Source organism: Phoca vitulina, unplaced genomic scaffold (genome assembly GCF_004348235.1).
Source record: "Phoca vitulina isolate PV1807 unplaced genomic scaffold, GSC_HSeal_1.0 scaffold89, whole genome shotgun sequence".
Classification (NCBI taxonomy): Eukaryota; Metazoa; Chordata; class Mammalia; order Carnivora; family Phocidae; genus Phoca; species Phoca vitulina.
This window is the reverse complement of record NW_022589792.1, coordinates 2,190,001-2,207,745: the sequence shown is the minus strand read 5'-3', so window position 1 is coordinate 2,207,745 and position 17,745 is coordinate 2,190,001. Positions and strand designations below refer to the sequence as shown.

Below are 17,745 nucleotides of genomic sequence, written 5' to 3'. Positions count from 1 at the left end.
CCTCCACAGGAATATGTTCGTTTAGCCAGCTGGATCTGACTACTTCTTTTTTTTTAAAGATTTTATTTATTTGTCAGAGAGAGAACACAAGCAGGGGGAGCAGCAGAGTGAGAGGGAGAAGTAGGCTCCCCCCACGCCCTGAGCTGGGAGAGCCCGACACGGAGCTTGATCCCAGGACCCTGAGATCATGACCTGAGCTGAAGGCAGCAGCTTAACCAACTGAGCCACCCAGGTGTCCCTGGGTCTGACTACTTCTAATGGCCTGGAGGACTGCAGGACAATCTGGGCAGCTGGACTTGGTTACAAGTTGCATTTCCACAGGCCTCCCGGCCTCTCCTATTTGGGGATGGGACTAGAAGAACAAGCTTCCAGCTCTTCATTGTGTTTTTATTCATTAAAACTTCAGTCAGGGGCCCCCGGATGGCTCAGTGCGTTAAGCGTCTGCCTTTGGCTCCGGTCATGATCCCAGGGTCCTGGGATCGAGTCCCGCATCAGGCTTCCTGCTCAGTGGGGAGTCTGCTTCTCCCTCTGCCCCTCCCCCACTCGTGCTCTATCTCGCTCTCTCTCAAAGAAATAAATGTAATCTTAAAAAAAAAAAACAACACACTTCAGGGGCACCTGGGTGGCTCAGCCATTAAGTGTCTGCCTTCAACTCCTGGGATCGAGCCCTGCATCATGCTCCCTGTTCCAGGGGAACCCTGCTTCTCCCTCTCCCACTCCCCCTGCTTGTGTTCCCTCTCTCGCTGTGTCTCTCTCTGTCAAATAAATAAATAAAATCTTAAAAAAAAAGATATCTAAGTCTTCAAAGACGTAAAAAAAAAAAACAAAACACTTCAATCATATATGGTGCTGTGCTTCATGAAGTGCTTTATGATATGGTGGTATTAAAGGAGGAGATGGAAGACTTTGTCTTTCAAGGTTTTGATGTACTTAAAATGGAAATATTGGGACGCCTGGGTGGCTCAGTCAGTTAAGCATCTGCCTTCAGCTCAGGTCATGATCCCAGGACCCTGGGATACAGCCCTGCATTGGGCTCCCTGGTCAGCGGGAAGCCTGCTTCTCCCTCTGCCCCTCCCCCCTGCTTGTGCACTCTCTCTCTCTCTCTCTGACAAATAAATAAAATCTTTTAAAAAAATAATAAAATTTTTAAAAAATAAAATGGAAATATTAATTTTATTTGAACATAATTTCTCCAAGTTGTTCTGTACCTGACAGTAGAGACTGATGAAGAGTTGAAGTGATCACAATAAAAATGTAGCGGTAAATCCCACTTGTTCATGATGCTGTTAAATTCATGAGGAAATGGTGTGAGCCAGAGAGGAAGAGTCTGATGACCCAGTCATAGAATAAATGTTGAGAAATCAAAGTCCTATGTGAATTTCTTATGAATTGAGTAGAGATCTCCAGTGCTGTCTCACCCATCCTCCTGTACACATGCATGGGATGTTCCAGGATTCAGTGGCCTTTGAGGATGTGACTGTGAACTTCACCCTGGAGGAGTGGGCTCTTCTGAATCCATCCCAGAAGAAACTCTACAGAGATGTGATGCAGCAAACCCTCAGGAACCTGGCCTCAGTAGGTGAGTGTGACAACATTCTTACTTACGAGTCCATTAGAGAACCAGTGTGATTTGCTCATCAGGGCTGTTTCGAGAGGTGAAATGTGGAAAGGGAATATGTTGGTGAATAAACAAGACATTGTCATAGGTCCATATTCATGGACCTAGAATCTAACAATTTTTAATAAAATTTTATAATTTATTAAATTATAATTTAGTAATTATTATATATTTAATATATAAATATACTTAATAATTATATTTACTATAATTTATATGAGATTTCGGCTCAGGTCATGATCTCAGGGTTGTTAGATCGATACCCACATCAGGCTCTGTGCTGGGCGTGGAGCCTGCTTAAGATTCTCTCTCTTCCTGCGGCACCTGGGTGGCTCAGTCATTAAGCGTCTGCCTTCGGCTCAGGTCCTGATCCCAGGGTCCTGGGATCAAGCCCCACATTGGGCTTCCTGTTCAGTGGGGAGCCTGTTTCTCCCTCTCCCACTCCCCCTGCTTGTGTTCCCTCTCTCGCTGTGTCTCTCTCTGTCAAATAAATAAATAAAATCTTAAAAAAAAAAAAAGATTCTCTCTCTTCCTGGGGCACCTGGGTGGCTCAGTCGTTAAGCGTCTGCCTTCGGCTCAGGTCATGATCCCGGGGTCCTGGGATCGAGCCCCACATCAGGCTCCTGCTCAGCGGGAAGCCTGCTTCTCCCTCTCCCATTCCCCCTGCTTATGTTCCCTCTCTCACTGTGTCTCTCTCTGTCAAATAAATAAATAAAAATCTAAAAAAAGATTCTCTCTCTTCCTCACCCTCTGCCCCTCCCCAATCCCTCTCTAAAAATAAATAAATTAAAATTTTATTTTATTTTATACTGCAGAAAGCTACTGTGTATTTTATTTTTTTAAAAGATTTTATCTATTTGAGAGAGAGAACAAGCAGGGGGAGGGGCAGAGGGAGAGGGACAAGCAGACTCCATGCTGAGCAGGGAGCCTGATGCAGGACTCAGGGACTCGTGGGACCCCAGGGACCCCCCAGGACCCCAGGACCATGACCCGAGCCAAAGGCAGATGCCCAACCAACTGAACCAGGCGCCCACTACTGTGCATTTTAGAAGAAAAATGGGAAGACCATGACAATGAAGATCAGGATGAAAATTCTGGGACGAATCTGAGGTGAGTCCCACTCACGTGAGAAAGCAAGGTCCCAGGAGCGAATCTAGAGATGTCATGAAATTTTTAAAAAAGCAAGTAAAGCAAATCAGCCCAGCTTCAAATTTGTAGATTCTTAGAATATTTTCATCAAAATTTTTATCAAATATGACCTAGGGGCACCTGGGTGGGTCAGTCAGTTAAGCATCTGACTCTTGATTTCGGCTCAGGTCATGATCTCAGGGATGTGAGATGGAGCCCTGCATTGGGCTCCGTGCTGAGCATGGAGTCTGCTTAAGATTCTTTCCCTCTCCCTCTTTCTCCTCCTCTGCTCCCCGCCCCCCCCACAGCTTGCGTACTCTCTCCTCTCCCTCTTTCTCAAATAAATAAATAAATAAATAAATAAAATCTTTTTAAAACTTGTACTGCACTCACCATCTTATGATGATGTGATGATAAAATGCCTACACAATGAGAAGTGAGGTGAACGACTTAGGCATTGTTATATAGCATCAGGTTACTGTTGATCCTCTGACCACGTATCAGAAGGATCATCTGCTTCTGGACTGTGGTTGGCCACAGAAAACTGAAACCATAGAAAGTGAAATTGCAGATGAGGGGAGGGAACTGCTGTATATTCACTCTCAAACAATCGGAAATGATAGGAAACCAATACTTTAAATAGTTTAAAAAGTCATTTTTACAATTATTAATATAAAATTATTAATAAATAAGCTAATAATAATATGCTTCGCATTTTTTCCAGCAGACATACAGTAGAAAGACTCTGTAAAAGAAAACAAGGTTGTCAATGTGGAAAAACCTTCAGCCAGATTCCATATCATAATCAGAAGAAGAAAAGTCCTACTGGAATAAAACTACGTAAATGCACTTTGTGTGGACAAGTCTTCATGTATCATTCATCCTTTAACAAGCACATGAGATCTCACATTGGCCACAAACCATGTGAGTATCAGGAATGTGAAGAGAAGCCTTATAAATGTAAGGAATGTGGGAAATCCTTCAAGCATCGCCAATCCATTCGAATGCATGAAAGGACACACACTGGACAGAGGCCCTATGAATGTAAGCAATGTGGGAAAGCTTTCAGTTGTCTCAGGTCCTTTCGAATACATGAAAGGATACACAGTGCCAAAAAGCCTAAGGAATGTACAAAATGTGGTAAAACCTTCAGTTATTCAAGTAATTTATGTAAACATGAGAGAAGTCATAATGGGGAGAAACCCTATGAATGTAATGAAAGTGGGAAAGCCTTGCATTCTCTTACCAAATTTCGAAGATACATGATCAAGCAAAATGAAGATGGATTTTATAAATATAAGGAGTGTGAGAAAGCCGTCAGGTGTCCCAGATCCTTTCAAAGACATGAATCGGGGTGCCTGGGTAGCTCAGTCAGTTAAACGACTGTTCTTAGTTTTGGCTCAGGTCATGATCTCGCAGTCATGAGGTCAAGCCCCACATCGAGCTCTGCACTGAGGGCGGAGTGTGCTTCAGATTCTCTGTCTCTCTCCCTCCACCTCTCCCCCAGCCCTGCTTGCACATGCTTTCTCTCTCTCTCTCTCTCCCTCTCAAATAAATGAATAAATAAAAAGTCTTTAAAAACAAAACAACAAAAACCAAAGACATGAACGGGGCACACAGTGCCCTATGAATATAAGGAATGTGGTAAAGCCTTCCTTTCTCCCAGATGCCTTGAAAAACATAAAAGAATACATAATGGGAAGAAACCTCGTGAATGTAAGGAATGTGGTAAAGCTTTCTGTTATCCCAGTTTCCTTGGAAAACATGAAAGAAGTCATAGCGGGGAGAAACCTGTGAGTGTAAACTATGTGGTGAGGCCTTCAGCAGTCACTATGATGTTCAAAAACATGAAAGAACTCACACTGAAATGAAACTCTATGAATGGAAACTCTATGAATGTGGGAAAGCCTTCACTTATCCTTCAGGTGTTCAGTCACACGTGGTAATCCACACTGGAGATGGACCTTATAAATGTAAGGCATGTAAGAAAGCATTCGCTTGGGCGCCTGGGTGGCTCAGTTGGTTAGGTGACTGCCTTCGGCTCAGGTCATGATCCTGGAGTCCCGGGATCAAGTCCCACGTCGGGCTCCCTGCTCAGTGGGGAGTCTGCTTCTCCCTCTGACCCTCCCCCCTCTCATGCTCTCTCTCTCTATCTCATTCTCTCTCTCAAATAAATAAATAAATAATCCTAAAAAAAAAAAAAAAAAGCATTCGCTTCTCCCAGGGCATCACAAACATGAAAAAACTCACACTGGAGAGAAGCCCCATCAGTGTAAAAATTGTAGTAAAGCCCCCACCACAGTTCAACTTTGAAGACCCAGCATAGTTTGGATTTCCTGCAAGCCGTCATGTGTCCACCAGGAAACAGATTTATACAGTCGTGGTTGAGAATGTTCTCTGAAGCGCTGCTCCCCTCTTCTCTAGGTTGTATTTATATAAGCTCTAATTTGTATAGTAAACACCTTGTTCTCTTAATACCACTAGTGACTTGTGTTCCTCTCTCTGCCATGACAGCTCCCTGGTGCAGTCCACAAGAACTGTGTGGGAGTTCCTTCTCCTACTGCGCTGTGCAGTGACTGCTGTGTGACCCAGTCCTTCCCTGTGACAAGTGACACCTTCCTCATAATGGGCAGATTCTGGGTGTTTCGTGTTATGACTCATAGCTGAGTGTCATCCCTCAGTATGTTCTCAATTAAGTTGGAGTCTGTGTGATTAAAAGTATGTGCATGTTTTCCCCTAATGAATATTTCTATATTTTTTCCTTGGAAATATTATCTGTTTTCCATGTCTTCCTATGCTAAGAAATATGTTTCTTATTTCCTCTGGGGACATGTTAACATGTCATATTGTAATTATGAATGTTCATGTTAGCTTGTAGGGTTCATACATACTTTTTTTTTTTTAAAGATTTTATTTATTGGGGCGCCTGGGTGGCTCAGTTGGTTAAGCGACTGCCTTTGGCTCGGGTCATGATCCTGGAGTCCCTGGATCGAGTCCCACATCGGGCTCCCTGCTCGGCAGGGAGCCTGCTTCTCCCTCTGACCCTCCCCCTCTCATGTGCTCTCTCTCTCTCTCATTCTCTCTGTCTCAAATAAATAAATAAAATCTTAAAAAAAAAAAAAAAAGATTTTATTTATTTATTTGACAGAGAGAGACACAGTGAGAGAGGGAACACAAGCAGGGGCAGTGGGAGAGGGAGAAGCAGGCTTCCCACGGAGCAGAGAGCCTGATGCGGGGCTGGATCCCAGGACCCTGGGATCATGACCTGAGCTGAAGGCAGATGCTTAACGACTGAGCCACCCAGGCGCCCCAGCATTCATACATTCTAAGTCAATATTATCACCTTCGTAAAAGTTCAGGCATTTCCACCCCCCAATGTTCTATTTTATTTTTTAAACTTACATGTAACCAATGTAGTTTTTTTCAAACAAAAGGCCTCACATATTTATTTATTACTAAACCAACCTACTGGTGCAGAAGCATAGTAACAGAGAAGAATCATTTCCCCAACAAAACATGTCTACTGTTCAGGTGGTAAGGATGTTTACAGAGTGATAGGATACAAGCATGTGACCTTCGCATAAATATGTGGGCCATCTCGTGTGAGATCACTTACAGACCCAGCTTGGTTCTCTCCAATGCCTCTTCGTGGAGTTGTACCAGATTTTATTTTTTGAAGAGATTTTATTTATTTATTTGACAGAGAGAGCACAAGCAAGAGGAGCAGCAGTGGGAGAGGGAGAAGCAGGCTCCCCACTGAGCAGGGAGCCCGACGCGGGGCTTGATCCCAGGACCCCGGGATCATGACCTGAGACGCTTAACCAACTGAGCCAACCAGGCGTCCCTGTTCGTTCCAGATTTAACAGGCCAAATTCAGCTGTTCAGAGGAGAGGCATGGGGAATAATTAACCCTTCACTCAATAGGCTTTGTATATGGTTTCAATCCTTCAAGGGCCTGTGCAATTTCCACTGGGCCAGATTAGTCGCTTTATTTGAAGGATAAGGTTCATGGGGTCCCATCTTTTTCAAGATTATTTGTAAGTGGCAATGGCTTACCTTAATTTTAGTTTATGAATCGTTTGTTCAGAGCTTCCCAGCTCACTATGGGATATTTTAGGACAATGGGTGCTGTGACCGTGGGGGTTTACAGAGGACCATGCTTCTGATGGTCAAGGAGAAACTGCTCTGTTTGTCCCCTATATACTAGTCAGTAACAGCCCTGAGATCATCCAGGGTACCCTGCTTAAATGGAGCGGGATCCCAGCTATACCTGTAATTTAAGACCTAGTATTTTAATTTTATTTGGGGGGAGGGACAGAGAATATTAAGTAGCCTCCAGGCTCATCGCAGAGCCAGACACAGGCTCGATCTCAAGAGTTGGACTTTTTTTTTTTTTTAAGATTTTATTTATTTATTTGACAGAGAGACACAGCGAGAGAGGGAACACAAGCAGGGGAGAGGGAGAGGGAGAAGCAGGCTTCCCGCCGAGCAGGGAGCCCGATGCGGGGCTCGATCCCAGGACCCTGAGATCATGACCTGAGCCGAAGGCAGACGCTTAACCGACTGAGCCACCCAGGCGCCCCGAGACCTAGTATTGATTAACTGAAGGTTTCTGAATTAGTGCATTATGCCAGGTAGCAAAATTAATCCAGAATTTATGTTGTAGAGGCTAAAAGCCAAGCAGTGTACTTTTATCTGCCGGATTTACAATTTGGTCAAATTGTGGTCTTTTGTTTCCGTATTTTATCTATTAGTTCCTTACCCTTGACCGTCCCTGTTTTGTTCTCTTTGTCAGTGGCTATGCTTCAGGGGAGCAGGTGTCCTCTCTACCCTGGTATTTACACATTTTTCCTCCTCAAACCACTGCGTCAGGGTTAGGAGCCTCTCCCATGACAACCAGTGGCTTTACTGGGTTTGCGGACCATGGGCTTATGTCAGCTTTGAACTAATCCCTTTGCTGTGCCCCAGGGGGTGGGGGGGGGGCGGGTGGAGACCATGAGTGTCGCCCCCTGGAGCTCGGGCTCCGGATCTTTGCTGCAGCAGAAGCCGAGGCCTCAGAGGGACTGAGGGTCCTGACGAGCGTCCCGAGAGCAGGAGTGTGGACCCAGCCTGCCATCTGCTGGCTGCCTTTGACCTTCTCTTTCTCTACGTAAATGACTATCTCAGGAGTGACCACCCAGTGGGCCCCCCTCTTGCACAGGACAGAGTCCTCTCTGCCACCCCACCCTCTGTCACAGCGTCACCCTAACACAGATAGAAACCAGCAAACACATCAGCCGGGGACCACCTGAAGGAGGGACTCGATCTAACACTCCTGCTCCCACATGCCTAGGGCTTCTGTAAACTGCCGACTCTGGCCGGCCGAACCCAGAACTGAGGCTTGGGAGGGTCACGCGTGCGACACGGGGCAGCACAGGTCACAGCACGAGCTCCCCAGCCCCGAGCGCCCGCGGAACATGCCGCCATCAAGCATCAGAGCAGCTGAGCAAGTCAGAGCAAGAGAAGCAGACCCACAGCACAGCAGTCACGTCTGGACGTGGCTCACGGTGCCAGTAATTATGGTCACCCGCACAGGAGTCTTTCAAGTGTTGAGATCGATGACAGTGAACACTCCACCCCATCACACACGCTCAGAGGGTAGCAAGAGGCTTAGGACTCACAGAAGTATCGGGGAAGGTAGGCAAGCCTCTCAAGCAGCTCGGAAATGGCTTCAGAAAGTCAGCAAGGAAGGAGGGGCGCCTGGGTGGCTCAGTCGGTTAAGCCTCTGCCTTCGACTCAGATCATGATCCCAGGGTCCTGGGATGGAGCCCCGCATCGGACTCCCTGCTTGGTGGGGAGCCTGCTTCTCCCTCTCCTCCCCACTTGTGCTCTCTCTCAAATAAATAAATAAAATAAAAAGAAAGAAAGAAAGCAAGGAAGGAGAGCTGGCTGGGTGTTCACTGTGTGTTGGGGGTGGGAGAGGAGACCAGCTCCTCTAGCTGGGAGCACAGGGGGCAGGAACGGGGGTGTGTGGCACAGACGGCGGGGTGAGGCGTAAGCTGTCAGCACTCAAACACCCAAAAATACAAAGCCTGACTGCTTATTACGAGGAATAATGTGGGGAAGAAAAACATGCATTCACAATTGCTTGATTTTATAAAAAGAAACCCAAACAGGAGTCAGTGTCAGTATTCTCTAGAGACACATACGAACAAAAACTGATCCCAAAATGCAGTATGTACCTGAGAACTTAAATACATTGATCTCCCTCCCATCTTGAGGTTCTCTTGCTTAAATGGAACGCAAATTCTATTTGGTTTCCCTAATTTTCTAGCTTTCCCCATACCCTATCTCTCAATCAACTTATAGTTTAGCAGCCCAAGTGCTGAGGGAAACCAGAGCCAAAGGGTTGCACTATTTATCAGGAAAGGAAGCCAGGAGGGAAGCCTGGGAGGCTCAGTCGGTTAAGAGTCTGCCTTCGGCTCAGGTCATGATCCCAGGGTCCTGGGATCAAGCCCCGAATCGGGCTTCTTGCTCAACCGGGACTCTGCTTCCCCCTCTGCCTTCTGCTCCACCTGCTTGTTCTCTCTTTTTTTCTCTCTCTCTCTCTGACAAATAAAATCTTAAAAAAAAAAAAAAAAGGAAAGGAAAGGAATCCAGGAAACAAACATTGGACTCAGCACAGATCAGCAGCGTGCTTCCCCTAGGACAGAAGGAAAGCCACATTCAGAAGGTTCCACCTTCTAGACTCTCCTGATGGGGACAGATGCCCTGGAGTGGGTCAGTCCCTGGTGAGGGAGGGTAGGGGCACCTGAGCAGCCACGGGAATGAACCCTGGGAGCCCCGCACACCGTCCCCTCCCCGGGGCATAAGGGAACCACTCCCTCCCTCCTTGCTTGGAGGGGAGCCTGCTTCTCCCTCCACCTCAGCGAGCTGCTTCCCCTCCTCGTGCTCTCTCTGACAAACAAACAAACAAATAAATAAATATCTAAAAAAAAAAAGGATTCAGTTCAAGCTTCTGCCCCAAATAACCTCCCCCGTCACTGACCCTAATCCGGAACACAGAACTTTCAGACTTTTCAGTGTAAACAATTTACACCCCGAGTTCCCTTATTCTAACCCATGGGAATTATGAGGCTTAAGGGAACCTCAGCGGCAACTTCAGAAAAGGCATAGGTGTCCTCCCACCCCCACCCCACCCCTACAGGTGCATCCCCACCCGCCCGGGGCTCGGTAGCTTCTCCCTATAAAGGGTTCCTTCTCAGGTGGGTGTGAGCAGGTAGGACACCCGCAGGGGGAGGCTATCTCAGGAAGAACACCCCCACCTGCAGGGGGAGGCTATCTCAGGAAGAACAACTGGGCCTTCAAGTACTTCCCTCTCCAGGCTCAAGTTGGGGGGGGGGCCTTAGCTTAGAGCCCTGAGGCTTCGGCTCCACCCTTCCCTGGAATTGTTTTGGACCATGAACGTTATTTTATTTTTTGAGATTTTAATTTTAAGTAATCTCTACATCCAACGTGGGGCTGGAACTCAGAACCCCAAGATCAAGAGTCATATGACAAGTGTTATTTTTTTTAATTTTATTTATTTATTTATTTATTTTAGATAGTGGGGAGGGGCACAAGGAGAGGGAGAAGGACAAGCAGTCTCCGCGCTGAGTGCAGAACCCCCACGAGGGGTTTGATCCTGGGACCCTGAGATCCTGACCTGAGCCAAAACCAAGAGTCAGACACTCAACGGACTGAGCCACCCAGAGGCCCCATGATGAGCGTTATTTTAAACAACACAAACCCAGCGTTTGAACAATCCAGCACAATTTATGTAGAAAGAGGGAAGAAAATTTTAAGGCACTTTGCTAACTCAACAGGAAAACCCCCAAGTATCTATTGCATTCTGAAGGGAAAAATAAGTCACATTATTATTTCCATTGGGAGAAAATTTTTATACACTGTTCATCATACGTGAACACTTAAATCTGCAAATCTAAACCCTTTAAATCCTTTTGAATTCACCCAACTATTCTGACCTCAGAATAGTTACCAACAGGATCAAAGGAAGAATAAAGGGAGATAAATAATATTTAATACATGCAATGTAATCTTGGAATTTTTTTCCCCTTGAAATTCACTATTTGCCTCTTTGGAAATATTTTACACTGTTTCAAGTTGTGATTAAATAAATTTTTGTTTATTGAAAAGCTGAGACTAAAGTTAATCTTATAACTCAGGGGTGCCTGGGTGGCTCAGTGGGTTAATCCTGTGCCTTTGGCTCAGGTCATGATCTCGGGGTCCTGGGATCAAGCCCCACATTGGACTCCCTGCTCAGCAGGGAGTCTGCTTCTCCCTCTCCCTCTGCCCCTCCTCCCTATTTATGTTCCCCTTCACTCTGCGTGCTCTCTCTCTCTCCCTCTCAAATAAATACATAAAAAATCTTAAAAAAAAAAAAAAAAAAGAAATCTTATAACTCAGGTTGGGTCAGCGCTGACACGTAGAGACTTCCCACAGGATGTCTGTCCAGGAAAAATCCTGGGGAGAGAGGCACAAGGATTTCATACAACGTAGTTCCAGATGATTACTCTCCTCGTTTCTCTCAAGTAAAATATCTACAGACAAAAAGCAAACCTGTTTAAAGAGAGTCATCCACTGACTGTGGGAAAATGATCAACAAAAGATTGGGACTGTTTGAAATGCACCACAAAGGACAAAAAAATTGACGATGCTCTGAATCCGAGAGGGGAAATTGGCTCCTGGGACGGTGGGGACACATCTGGGAATTTAGAGATTTATTGCCAGTCCCAGGAAAGGACAGGCTGGGGGACAGGGTCGTGGATTTGACCCTCTGCTTCCCAAACATCGGAAACAGGAGAAAATGTGTGCCCCTCGGGAGAAAGGAGAGACTGGGGACCCCACAGTCCACAGCACCTCCCGCGGACGAACCCCGGAGACCGAGTCACGACTGTCCCCTGACGACCCTCCCCGGGGTCACCGCACGATCCGGGCAGACGCGGCCGCGCGCAGGGACGGGACAGGACGCCGGGGTCCCGGCTGCCCGCCCAGCCCGCACGCCGCGCGCCGGAGGGGACTGAGGTCCGAGCGGCGCCACCGGGGACTCACTCGGCTCCGCAGACTCGGCAGATGATGGGACGGGGGTCCCGCCACCGCCCGTTCAGGCCGTGTCAAACCCGCCCATCAGCCCCCGGTCTTCTGGGCGCCCCAGGGAGCATGCTCACCACTCACCATTTCTAGGTTCCCTGGGTCCCCCGGCGTCCCTCCTAGGACTCCGACGGCCAGTGCACATCCCAGCAGGACAGGCGACGGCAGAGCAACGTGGGGCCTCCTCCGCACGGCCGGGGCTCCGGATCCGACCGTTTGCGACCTTGCGCGTGTGACAAATGGTCTGGGGTTACCTGTCTGAGCCCAGTGGGAGGCGGCAGTAGTCCTCCGCAGGGAGGTTTGCATTGAAACATAATGCTCCACGCCACTCGTGGAACCGTGATCCTTGTTTACAAACACAGACACTTAAGTCACCCCACGAGATGCCATAATTAGTCTGGCTCCATTTTGATCTTTGTTGACAGTGTTGAGACCTCCACCCACGACTTCCCTACCCCCACTCATTTCGTACTTAGGGAAATCCTGTGGCCTCCCAGGCCCTGGGCTCTGCTGGGAAGTGGGAAACTCGCCCCCTTAACCTGGACTCCGGGAACCGGGGCACAGAGACCTCACCGTCCAACCACAAGGTAGGAGATGCGCTCATTACATTCTTAGGTGTATGTTTTCCATTGGAAGGAACTTAATTTTAGATCATTTTTAATGGGTTCTTTTGGACCGATAGAAGAAAAAAAAAACAAGAAAAGGTTATGTAAATGTGAGCCTGGGAAATACTAATATGCACAAAAGATTGGACTGCAAGACTTTTTTTTTTTAAGATTTTATTTATTTATTTGACAGAGAGAGACACAGTGAGAGAGGGAACACAAGCAGGGGGAGTGGGAGAGGGAGAAGCAGGCTTCCCGCCAAGCAGGGAGCCTTATGCGGGCCCGATCCAATGACCCAAGCCGAAGGCGGCCGCCCAACGACTGAGCCACCCAGGCGCCCCTGGATTGCAAGACTCTTTTGCATTACAAAACTCTTAAAGCATTTATCCACTACTGTGAACAAAGGGTTCTGTATCTAGCCAAGCCTTCCTTCAGCTACCAAGTTTGTCGGAAAATGACTTTCAACACAAAGGTAGAGGATTCAGCGTCCACCAGGCCTCTTTCCTCCTAACAAGTGACAACACAGAAACCACAGAAAAGGAGGGATGGTGGGCACTTAAAATACATAAATAAACATTTAAGATGGAAAACAAACATGGGTATGTAGAGGAAGAAGAAATGTCCTTCTTTCGTCCAGGCTTCTTCCAGCTGGTTTAGGAATTAAAGTGACATGAGCAGAGTAACATGAGAAAAACCAGTTTTATTGTGTGTGCACGGAGGCCCAAATGATGAGACCCAAAGAAAACACAAATGCAGGCAGTTTTCATACATTTTAGACAAAAACACAATACATTTGTGAGGAACTGACGGGATAAAGAAAACAGATATTTGGAAGTTTTAATTAGCAAGGAATTCTAGGGACCTCTGGCTGGCTCAGTTGGAAGAGCATGGGACTCTTGATCTTAGGGTTGTGAGTTTGAGCCCCATGTTGGGTGTAGAGATTACTTAAAAATAAATACATAAAATTTTAAAAAATAAGGAATTCTAAGTGGAATTTGGACTGAGGTAGTAGATTAGGAAAAAAATACCAAGGTTTGTTTCTGTGGCTTTCTTACCCTTAAAGTCCCCATTTCTGGTGATAAGGATATCTTTTTACTTCTCAGTACAGGGAGGGTACCTTTCATATGGGAGATTTATTTCCTATCTGGGGGGGACAAAGGAGAGGCTGGGTGTCCTTGCACTGTCTGTTTCCCAAGTAGTTCCAATTAATCAGTATGCCATCCTGGCACATTTGGGGGCAGCCTGCCCTGGGCCCCTATCGGTATGGGGGCAGAAGACAAATGTAGAAACATTACACATTCTGACAAGGTAGAAATAATGTAACTGTGAGAGGAAAAGGGAGATAGAGAAATGGGGTATTGATGTGGAGGCAATCCGAGGGAATTTTTTTTTTTTAAAGATTTTTTTTATTTATTTATTTGAGAGAGAGAGAGAGAGAGTGAGAGAGAGCGCAAGAGGGGGTAGGGTTAGAGGGAGAAGCAGACTCCCCGCCGAGCAGGGAGCCCGATGTGGGACTCGATCCCGGAACTCCGGGATCATGACCTGAGCCGAAGGCAGTCGCTTAACCAACTGAGCCACCCAGGTGCCCAATCCGAGGGAATTTAAAGGACCTAAAACCAAACCTGATAACCAGTTAAAGAAACAAAGAAAAGGTATTAGAAAGAGGTAAGTACAAAGACAATCACTAGAACAAAAATGGAAACTTTCTTTGTGGTATGTCTCTTGATGAGATGGAGACCCCCAAATGTGGGGCGACAATGGAGTGGGAGCTGGTGGTGTGGGCGGTGACAAGAAGTCACCTGAGACAGAAGAAAGGAGATAGAAGCTTATTGAATACACCTCAAGGGCGCAGTGGGCAGGACAGCAAAGAAGCTGCAAGATGCAGAGGGTGGGGACTGTATTTAAAGAGGGAAGGGGAGGCCCTATGGCGACATATGGAATTCTCCCCTTTTTGGGGGACTGTGCCTGGTTGTAAGTAGCCCATTGGTGAGTTAGAGCCTATGGATATTTTGAAGTGGTCGCCCGATGGGCCTGTCTCCAGCCAGGGGGTCACTGTGGGCACTTAATGCCTTGATCAGGTTTCCATTGATCAAGCCTGATGTCTAAAAGTGACCTCTAGGGGCGCCTGGGTGGCTCAGTCGTTAAGCGTCTGCCTTCAGCTCAGGTCATGATCCCAGGGTCCTGGGATCGAGCCCCGCATCGGGCTCCCTGCTCCGCGGGAAGCCTGCTTCTCCCTCTTCCACTCCCCCTGCTTGTGTTACCTCTCTCGCTGTGTCTCTCTCTGTCAAATAAATAAATAAAATCTTTATTAAAAAAAATAAAAGTGACCTCTAGCGGCGCCTGGGTGGCTCAGTCAGTTAAGCGTCTGACTTCCACTCAGGTCATGATCCCAGGGTCCTGGGATCAAGTCCTTCATCGGGGCTCCCTGCTGAGTGGGGAGCCTGCTTCTCCCTCTTCCACTCCCCTTGCTTGTGTTCTCTCTCTTTCTGTCAAATAAATAAAATCTTTTAAAAAAAAATAAATAGGGCGCCTGGGTGGCTCAGTTGGTTGAGCGACTGCCTTCGGCTCAGGTCATGATCCTGGAGTCCCTGGATCGAGGCCTGCATCGGGCTCCCTGCTTGGCAGGGAGCCCGCTTCTCCCTCTGACCCTCCCCCCTCTCATGTGCTCTCTCTCTCTCTCTCTCATTCTGTCTCAAATAAATAAATAAAATCTTTAAAAAAAATAAATAAATAAAAATAAAAATAAATAAATAAAAGTGGCCTCTACATTCTCAAATTGCAAAATAACAGAAAATACCTCATAGAGAAAAACAAAATTTAGGTAATTATAAGCCTTATGATATCTAGAGAAAATGACACCAGACTCACAAAAAGCACACCTAGTACCCACACTTTGGTACCTACTACTATTACTGTATTTTTAATTATTTTTTTAAAAGATCTTATTTGAGGGGCGCCTGGGTGGCTCAGTCGGTTAAGCACCTGACTCTTGAATTCGGCTCAGGTGATGATCTCCGGGTGGTGGGATTGAGCCCGGAGTCAGGCTTGGCACTCAGCTAATAGTCCCCTTGACAGCCTCTCTCTCCCTCTCTGTCTGCCTCTCCCCATGCTTGCGTGAGCCCTCAATAAATGAATGAATGAATGAATGAATGAATAAATAAATAAATAAAATCTTTAAAAAGTAAAAGATCTTTTTTTTTTTAAGATTTTATTTATTTGACAGAGAGAGACACAGCGAGAGAGGGAACACAAGCAGGGGGAGTGGGAGAGGGAGAAGCAGGCTTCCCGCCGAGCAGGGAGCCTGATGCGGGGCTTGATCCCAGGACCCTGGGATCGTGACCTGAGCTGAAGGCAGATGCTTAACGACTGAGCCACCCAGGCGCCCCTAAGTAAATCTTTACACCGAACGTGGGGCTCAAACTCACAACCCCAAAATCAAGAGCCGTATGCTCTACCAACAGAGCCAGCCAGGTGCCCCCCTGCTACTATTACTTAAAAAAAAAAAAAAAAAAAGTGGGCGCCTGGGTGGCTCAGTTGGTTGGGCGACTGCCTTCGGCTCAGGTCATGATCCTGGAGTCCCGGGATCGAGTCCCGCATCAGGCTCCCTGCTCAGCAGGGAGTCTGCTTCTCCCTCTGACCGTCCTCCCTCTCATGCTCTCTGTCTCTCATTGTCTCTCTCGCAAGTAAATAAAATCTTAAAAAAAAAAAGTAACTCTAGCGTATGTACATCCATGTTCATAACAGCATTTATTCACAATAGCTAAACCATAGGAGCGGTGCAAGGATAAACAAAATGTGGTGTATTCGTACAAAGGAGTACTGTTCGAACTTAAAAGGGAAGGAAAATATGCAGTATGCTACAACATGGATGAAGATTGAAGACATACTCTGTGAAATAAGCCAGTCATGAAAAAAAGATAAATATTGTAAATTCTACTTATTTTTTAAAAGCTTTTATGTTTCTCTTTTTTTTTTATTTAAGATTTTATTTATTTGTGAGAGAGAGCGAGAGAGAGCACAAGCAGGGGGGAGCGGCAGGCAGAGGGAGAAGCAGGCTCCCCGCTGAGCAAGGAGCCGATGTGGGACTCGATCCCAGGACCCTGGGATCACGACCTGAGCGGAGGGCAGACACTTGACTGAGCCACCCAGGCATCCCTGTATAATTCTATTTATATGAGGTACTTATGGGCGCCTGGGTGGCTCAGTTGGTTAAGCGACTGTCTTCGGCTCAGGTCATGATCCTGGAGTCCCGGGATCGAGTCCCGCATCAGGCTCCCTGCTCCCTATTATTTTTATTTATTTATTTGACAGAGAGATAGAAGCAGACAGCAGGGAGTCTGCTTCTCCCTCTGACCCTCCCCCCTCTCATACTCTATCTCATTCTCTCTCTCAAATAAATAAATAAAATCTTAAAAAAATAAAAATAAAAATATATGAGGTACTTATATTAGTCAAAATCACAGAAACAAAAAGTATAATAGTGGTTGCCGGGGCTGGGGCATGGGGAAGAAAGGGGAGTTAGGGTTTAAGAGGTATGGAATTTCAGATTTAAAGATGACAATAATTATGGGGCCAGACAGCGTTGATGGCCGCACAGCAATGCGGATGGATCTGATCACTGACTCTGCACCTAAAAATGGCTAAGATGGTAAATGTTATGTGTATTTGAACACAATAAAAAAGGAACAAAAAAGGAACTGAGGTGGGAAACAAAGGCAGAAGAAAAATTATTAAATTCCCTTACTACCTACAGCCCATTGACAAGTCCTTGTAACAGGCAGAGTGACATTCCTCTAGGGACTCAACTGCCTGGATGTTAATACTTTGCTAAGGGCAAAAGGCAACCTTAGGCCAACCCCCAGGATCCTGTAAGTCTACTCTAACATATAAAAAGTCCTTTAGAAATTTCCTTTATCTCTAAACCCCCCAAGATACGTGTTGGCAGTCATCCCCCAAGCATGTGGCCCACCGATATACATCTGAGGGGTCTCATGACTAAGGTTTTATTAGACGGTAATAAATGACCTTTTCCCAACAAGAGCTAGCCCCCTCAAGGTCCTGGAAACCTTGCCTCCAAAATTCCTTAGAGACTTACGCTATCCTTAACCCCCTCCCAACTTGAAAGTATATAATGCGCCACTCCTCATGACCCCAGTGCTCCTCTTTCTGCCCAAGGGTCCTGTCCCCGAGCTTCAATACAACCACCTCTTTGCACCAAAGACGTCTCAAGAATTCTTTCTTGGGTGTCAGCTTCGAACACTAACA

The 17,745-nt window shown here is 46.6% G+C and overlaps 1 protein-coding gene across 1 annotated transcript; it reads left to right on the top strand.

The window, feature by feature from the left end:
* The first annotated feature begins 1,434 nt into the window (after nt 1-1,434).
* Nucleotides 1,435-5,333, top strand: LOC116626575 (zinc finger protein 791-like). The gene is made up of 4 exons (XM_032395961.1): nt 1,435-1,579; nt 2,668-2,728; nt 3,474-4,067; nt 5,261-5,333. The coding sequence occupies exons 1-4, from the start codon at nt 1,435-1,437 to the stop codon at nt 5,331-5,333; spliced, it is 873 nt and encodes a 290-aa protein (XP_032251852.1).
* Nucleotides 5,334-17,745: the final 12,412 nt, after the last annotated feature.

Coding starts and splice junctions, on each gene's coding strand:
- LOC116626575 (XM_032395961.1), top strand. CDS start 1,435: ATGCATGGGATGTTCCAGGATTCAGTGGCCTTTGAGGATGTGACTGTG. Junction 1,580..2,667: donor CAGGAACCTGGCCTCAGTAG/GTGAGTGTGACA, acceptor TGTGCATTTTAG/AAGAAAAATGGGAAGACCAT. Junction 2,729..3,473: donor AATTCTGGGACGAATCTGAG/GTGAGTCCCACT, acceptor TTTTTCCAGCAG/ACATACAGTAGAAAGACTCT.